The sequence below is a fragment of the Meleagris gallopavo genome, chromosome 11, assembly GCF_000146605.3.
Source record: "Meleagris gallopavo isolate NT-WF06-2002-E0010 breed Aviagen turkey brand Nicholas breeding stock chromosome 11, Turkey_5.1, whole genome shotgun sequence".
Taxonomy (NCBI): Eukaryota; Metazoa; Chordata; class Aves; order Galliformes; family Phasianidae; genus Meleagris; species Meleagris gallopavo.
The window spans coordinates 10,822,313-10,830,014 of NC_015021.2; the positions used below are offsets into that span (position 1 = coordinate 10,822,313).

At 42.2% G+C, this 7,702-nt stretch overlaps 1 protein-coding gene across 1 annotated transcript; it reads left to right on the forward strand.

Annotated features, from left to right (window-relative positions):
* The first annotated feature begins 1,038 nt into the window (after nucleotides 1-1,038).
* On the forward strand, nucleotides 1,039-6,865 carry MSL2 (MSL complex subunit 2). Its single transcript, XM_010716571.3, has 2 exons — nucleotides 1,039-1,747; nucleotides 2,690-6,865. Exons 1-2 carry the CDS (start codon nucleotides 1,627-1,629, stop codon nucleotides 4,285-4,287), a joined length of 1,719 nt encoding a protein of 572 aa, XP_010714873.1. The 5' UTR covers nucleotides 1,039-1,626; the 3' UTR covers nucleotides 4,288-6,865.
* Nucleotides 6,866-7,702: the final 837 nt, after the last annotated feature.

The following is a 7,702-nucleotide window of genomic DNA, read 5'->3' on the forward strand; positions in this document are numbered from 1 at the left end:
GTCAGAGCACAGCTTTCTGCTTTTCCTGCTGGAAGAGCTAAGATCCAGAAGGGCCCAACAGCTGCTTGTAAACTCTTTCCACTTACGGACACGGCTTTTAAAACTAGCTGATGCAATTTAAAGCTTTCTTTTGTTTTTCCCCAATGAATGGCGGTTATGGACTTTTCTCACAAAATCAAATGTTACCTTCTCACCACCATGGACATCTCTGCTTGTGTTGTTCTGTAAATAGTGTCATTTAAAGGGAACATAATGTTTCTTCTGCACCCTGCGTTGTGAGAGTGGTGAGGTGCTGGAACAGCTGCCCAGAGAGGCTGTGGATGCCCGTCCATCCCTGGAGGTGTTCAAGCCAGGTTGGAAGGGGCCCTGGGCAGCCTGGGCTGGTATTAAATGTGGAGGTTGGTGGCCCTGCATGTGGCAGGGGGGTTGGAGATTCATGATCCTTGAAGTCCCTTCCAAGCCTGGCCATTCTGTGATTCTGTTCCACCTGTTGGCTTTAAATTTTCACTGCATAACTTGTGGAGTGTTTTGCTGTTGTCTTTGTAGGATCTGGAATCAGCCTTCCTCAAGTCAGCCTTTCTCAAAGCAGCAAGGAAAAGTTACATACCTACTATTTGGTTATACGTTCATTTTCCAATTGCTGCGGTTGTGCTTTGAACCTCTCTGTTGTGCAGCTTATATGCATGGTTCCTTCTGTGTTTCTTTTGAGGAGCTGTATTAGAATGCTGCGTGTTCCCTACATCACAGCTCCAGCTGCAGCGTAGTGGCGTTTCTCATGTCCCTTCAGTACCAAAGGATTCAGGTTTCAGAGGGAGAGAGGGATGGTCCCTTCATCTGCTCACTCATAGCATCCAGGAGCTCTTGAATGATAGAGCTAATGCAAGTTTCCTATTACTTCAAATGCACGAAAACCTGAATTTTCAAAAGTTGCTTCCGTGTAATGGAAGGCAGGGAGGGCTGGGTTGGGAAAGGCGTGGAGCTTTTTCATAAAAGATGGAGCGTAGGGAGAAGTTCCATGATTTAAGGGGACTGCAGCCAGTGGTTAGTATGTCCTGTTCTTCTGAGGGATTGGATTCCCTCGTAAGGTAACACAACACAGAGAAGTTGGGGTTATTTTTGCTGAATTCGCAGCTCAGTGCGCTCAAGGAGATGGGGTTGGTTACAGTGCTCCAAAGGGCTGCCATGGGAATCTGCTGTGGAAGGTCCATCTGATTTAAAACTTCCTTGAAACCAGCTGATGAAAGAAGATATTTATGACTTGTTCTTTCAGTCTACTTTGCACTCTTTGCTTTCTGTTCCCAATTTTCCAAATTGTACTGATTTGTTCCTCAGAGCATGTTTCTTTTTGGTGCGAAATCATCAGTGGATTCCCACCCAGGTTGTCACTCATCCAACAGAGGCTCCTCGTAGGGAGACAGTGCTGATCAGAGCGGAACATCTGCTGTTAAAGAAGGAGAAACCTGTTGCTGTAGACGATTATAGGTACCGTGAAGTTTATTTAGGCATTAAAACCTTTCTGGCTTGCAGCTGGCTAAAACCAACCAAGTGATACTGGATATAGTTACTAGCTGGATTGTTTCTATGCAGAATTTAAATTAGCACTGTTCTTTTGTATTTTATTCTTCCATGTTACTCACCTTGTTCTTGAGAACAAGCAAAGACGTTCTTCCGGACTTCTCATTTCAGAGAGATGAAAACCTCACCTTCCAGATTCTCAGCACCACGTGTGTAAAGGCTGTGCTGTCAGGTGTGTTCAGTACATCAGCAACTGGCTTTTTAAAATGGTTTTTTCCTTAACAATAAGATCTCAGAGAAATTTCTTCAGTTCCCTCCCATCTGCACAGCTGGTTTTGAGACTTTGAAGTATTTAAGCATCATGATTGTGACAACTACTGTTATTTTAAGTATTGGCCCACTGATGGGAAGTGGGGATCCACTGCTCCCCAGGATAAGCTAACAGTTCCCTGGTTGCATCCTCTGTTCTATTAATCTATTAAGGAACAATATAGGTTTCTTTCATTTTTATTCAAATACACTATTAGGTGTTTTATTTGGTACTTAATAAGAATTCCTAAGAGCCATTTAATTGTTTTTGTTGTTCACAAAGCCAAAATCTTTGTGCTTCATTGGTGACGCTGTCATAAAGCTATGCTCTGTTTTCACTCCCAGCCAAATGAAAAGTGAAACAGCCTCTGTTGTGCGTTCCTTTCTTCTGGGCTTGCTATTGCATCATTTTTACATTCCTTTTAGGGTTTCCCTTTACTCAGTTTCCATTTGTTTTCACTGATTTAGTTAAAATCTCTGCCTCAGCTCTTCATGGAGGTTTGTTGCTGCACTTCTGGTAAACTCCTAGAAATCTTACGTCTTTTGTAACTTTCAGTGGAAGAATTGCTGAGGGCATATAGGGACTGGATTTGTTTGTGCTACGAGTGTTTCTAAAGGCTGCAGCAGCACAACCAATTATGTATGGTGCTATGGCGTGATATATTTCTACTTTTTTCGGAAGTTTTAAAATCAGATATGGCATCTGTGAGAATTTGTAGATGATTCTTTGCATGGTATGTTTTCCTGTGACTTGTTGGACCTTCTCGGGCCATTTATTGCTGCATGTTACAAGAAATCCATCCTGTATGATCTGAGAAGCCTGGCTTGAGTTCACGGTAATCTTTCTTTTTCTTTTTTTCTTTAGGAAATTTGCTACAAGATCCTATTGCTCCTACAAACTCCACATGTCAGCATTATGTCTGCAAAACGTGTAAAGGCAAGAAGATGATGATGAAACCATCATGCAGCTGGTGCAAGGACTATGAACAGTTTGAGGAGAATAAGCAGCTAAGCATTTTAGTGAATTGCTATAAGAAACTCTGCGAGTACATAACACAGACTCCACTGGCACGAGATATTATCCAAGCAGTTGACTGTTCTGCAGATCTTTTGGCTTTGCTCAAAGATGGATCACCACTCCATGAAGAGACGGAAAAATCTTCTGACACAGCCTTGGCTTTGTGTTTGACACATTCCCCAGTACCTTCAACCTCGGAACTCACAAGTGATCCTCCAGCTAATTTGACGTCGAAACCTGAGAGCACGCAGAATGTTGATATTAGAGGTTCTGTTATCAATGGGTTGCCCAATTGTAATGGGCTTTCTGTAGATAAACTTGGGGTGAATATTCCTTCTCCTGAACATGCAAACACGATCGATGTATGTAGTACCGGAGAGTATATGAAAAATGAAGATAACTCTAGCAGCCTGCAGCCTGTGTGTGACCCAGTTTCTACCAGTGACTTGTGTACGACGGGCATTGACATCTGCAGTTTTAGTGAAGATATAAAACCAGGCGGATCGCTTCTCCTCAGTGTTGAGGAAGTTCTCCGGAGCTTAGAAACCGTTTCAAATACCGAAGTCTGTGGTTCTAATTTGCAGCCCAGCTTGGAGGCAAACGTGACTAATGGCCCTTTCCTACAGCTTTCTCCCCCGCCTCTTAGCCATAACATTTTCGTGTCCACAGATGCTTCTCCTCATGGGATCTCGTGTACAGCAGCAACACCCAAGGTAGTCAAGTTAAACAGAAAGCGATCTCGATCAGAAAGCGACAGTGAAAAGGTGCAACCTCTACCCATCTCCAGCATCATCTGTGGCCCAACACTGGGAGCATCAGCTCCTGTGACAGTGAAACAGGAAAATAAAATGTCTTTGCAGCCTGTTGCAACTGTACCTAACGGAGGCACTACTCCCAAAATAAGTAAAACTGTGCTCCTGTCTAACAAAAGCGTGAAAAAGAATTTAGAACATGCCCCTAAGAAATCTCACCCAAAAGCCAAACCAGGGGTGCTGAAAACAAAAGACAAAGCGAAGGAGAAAGTCCCTAGCAGTAACGTTATGCCGGGAAGCCCGACAAAAACTGTGTATAAAAAGCCACAAGAAAAGAAAGGGTGTAAATGTGGTCGTGCCACCCAAAATCCAAGTGTTCTTACATGCCGTGGCCAACGCTGCCCTTGCTACTCTAACCGCAAAGCCTGCCTTGACTGCATATGCCGCGGCTGCCAAAACTCCTACATGGCTAATGGGGAGAAGAAGCTGGAGGCATTTGCAGTGCCAGAAAAGGCCTTGGAGCAGACTAGGCTTACTTTGGGCATTAATGTGACAAGCATTGCGGTGCGCAATGCCAGCACAAGCACCAGTGTAATCAATGTGACAGGGTCACCAGTAACTACGTTTTTAGCTGCCAGTACACACGATGACAAAAGTTTGGAGGAAGCTATAGACGTGAGATATGACTGTTGAATCTTTTTCTTTTCCCTGCCGTCAGTAGGGGAACTGCTACAGTTTAAAGGCAGCTATGGTTCTGTTTAACTTGCTGGAGCTCCTGCGTTTAGATCACTTGTATCAAGTGTTTTTCATTGCTATGTTATGTGTATTAGTGTCTGGGAAATAGTTGCAGATAATGGAGGAGTTACCCTAAAACTGTTTTTAGTTCTTACAGCACCTCATAGTTTGAGATGAATTGCTGATGTAAATGATTTTATCACAAGATCTTTGGCAAGGAGAAATATTAACCTCATTGTACTTGCTCATGCTTTGTGCTCAGTCAAAGCTTCTGCTTAAACGTAGAGAAGTGCTATCTAGTTAGCCCGTGTAAACTGTGCTAGATTATGGTGCAGAAAAGTAATTATCAATTGGTTACAATCACTATTGCCAGAAAATCACCTAGTATTTCTGAAGAAAATGCAGCGTTAAGCTGAGGAATACAGTCTGAAAAGGGTAGGTAATTTTTGATTGTTAGAACTGATTATGAAGCAGTTACAAATTAAGATCAGTAAGATGCTGAGAAAGCTAACAGCCCACAACGCAGTTCAGTCTCCCAGCAAGGGTCAGGGAGATCAGTTATTTAGACATGAACGTTAAATCACTGTCGCCAATATGCCATCCCTGTTAATACCATCATTCCTTTTTTTTTTTTTCCTACCAGTTCCACTGGTCATGCTCCTGATCTGTTAATGCCCTCCACGCCAGCTCCGTTTGTTTGACACGCGTCTATTTTGATTGAAGTGGAAAAACTGCTTGTACACAAAGAAGGTTCAAGTTTGAGTAGCGCTGCCTCCTTAGCAGCCCTCCCCTTTTTTTCTTTCATTGGCAGTTCCTGACGATTTTGATTTTAGTGCTGCCGCTTCTAGAACAGAGCTGCTTTTATTTTTTTTTAGTGAGTTTCCGAGGAGGGGCTCCGTGGCTGGTTTTTCTCTGTCCCTGTTGTGCTGCCAGTCAGTGAGTGCAGTATGCAGATACCTCCTGCAGTTGCCATCGCTGGGTATTTTTGGTTTTTTAAGCCGAAGCGCAACACACCTGGGGGAGCTCCTTTGAGGGCAGTTCTTTGCTGACAGGATCTCTCGGCTGGGGCAGAAAATGGATTTCTATCAAAGGTCAAATATTTTGGATGTTTGTTAGACACAAGAAGCTCTATAGTTTACCCGGAATCCGTCACGTTTTTCTGTGATATATTGAAAGTCGCTTTCAAAGGTCAATGTTTTTGTGACTTGGGCTGAAAAGACCCCAAGTGGAAAAATAACAAAAAGTTGTCAGAGAGCTCATTTCAAAAAGTGCTAAAAATTGAAAACCTTCATAGGAATTCAGCATTATTATTATTGAAAAAGAAAGTTTATTAATCGTAATCCCTAAATAAAAGTACAGTCGGAAGTATTTAGTCTTGTAGTTAAGATTCCATTGGCAACCTAAAAAATGCAGTTGTTTTGCGAAAGCAGAAATTTCTCCTCTTGGAATGACAGAGCACAGATTGAGCACAGGCTGACTAGAACACACAACATTACCTTCTAATTTAAAAGGCGATTCCTGTTTCAACAGCATGTTAAATAGTATGTGAATTTTTCAAGTTAACTGCTTCCATCTTTCTTTAATTCATCTAATGGAGTCTGCAGTGCTTGCTGACCTAACATTAGGTATATTTTGATTTGGCACAAAGCATGTACAATGATGGTTACTCACCTAAGAAATAAGCAAAAACCTTTGGACACGAATGGCACCTCCTTTCGTTTTGTAGTGTACCATGGTGTCATTTTCTGTGGACGTGGTCAGATCTTTTTTGTTGGTTTTGGTTTGTTTCTCCCCCCGTCTTTTTTGTGGGGTGGGTAGGGTGGGGGGTTAAAGCCATAGGAAGAAAAATGTGATGTATGTGTCCAGTCTGTACTTTTTTGTTTTTGTTTTGCAAGAAGAGTTGAAAAATATTTTTGATAATGAGTAAATGGTGGAAAATGCTTCTTAGTATTCTTGTCTTTATTTGCCAACCCAGGTACCTAAGGTCTGTGTTTTCTAGCCCTCATGAGATTTAATGATGTCCTATTAAAATGTATTTAGTTAAACTTGTATGTGATTTTTGTGTTGACCCAAGACAACACAAGTTTCCTGATTTGGTGGTTTGATCGTGACCTACTGATGTAAATCTGTTTCCCAGTCCACTACATGTAAGAAACGTTGCCAGACCAGAGTCTGATCTAAGAGGAGTAAAATGCACAGCATGGGTTATTTCTGAATGATTTTGCAGAGCTGTTAAGTTTTGCTGGGATTGTTGGTGGTACATTTATTAGGACTTCCATTAAATTACATGCGTAGTACCTTTGCTCCACAAATGCAGGAGTACTTGGAGTCTTTAGTATCTCACTGCTGCATTAAATATGGTGGTTTAGGTCAAGTGTGTTTTGGAACTGTTGACAGGAGAGCCCTGATCGTTAATGTAACAGTGCAAATGGTAGATTCAGGTTGTTTCTAAAAACGTTTCTTTTTATGCTGCCACGTTTTTGAAATGTGTATTAAAATTCAAATTGATTTAATAAATGTTAGTTTTCTAATTCTATTTTGCAACTGCTAAGATCATCGGTGTGGCATATTTCAAACTTACTGTCTACGTACTGCTTAGTTCATTGATGACTAATTCTGTAGTTGTTTAAATTATGGTTTGTATGGTTGCATTTTTTAACCTCCTGGCTAGTTGTTCCTGAATGAGCTGAGCAACGCAAAGGGTCATAGTGTTCCTGGTAATGACTGCAGTGGTTCCAGTTTGAAAAAGCATTTTTTTTTTTCCATTTTAAAAGGGATATCAGCAGCATACTGGTGTGGGAGCTTCCAATGATGCTTGTAGTCAAAAGGAGTTAAGTGAAAACTCAGACCAACATTACCCACAGGAAGGGCTTGCTCCCTGTTGGCCATCGGTGGAGAAGCACAGGAGAATTGCTGGCAGAGAGCCCTTGCAGTGATTTCAGCTATAGCTCAGCCTGGGTTGGCTGGGCTGGGCTGGCAGGCTTCCCTGGGTGCTGTCAACCTGGCCTTCCTTCCTTGTAGTGCTGCGCAGCGGGGGAACTCTTCTCTGTGTTGGCACAGAGGAGCCTGCTTGGGGATTTCATTTAGGAAGTGTGTGACACTTGAGCTTTCTTCCCAGTCCACCTCAGGAAAGTGAAACTTCCAAACTTTAATAAAATTCTGCCATCTGCAGAGCTGGATCAGAAAGAAAAAGCATAGTTTTAGCATATGCTTTGCTATGGTGGTCTTCCTGCCTGAAAACTGCTGCAGAGATGGAAACAACAGCTTCTTCTGGAAGAGAGACTTTGGATCGTGTTCTGATGTGTGCCAGTACAAAAATAGTCTAGTGCTTATGGCCATCTTAGTCTGAACATATGGAAGATGCTTTTTCAAG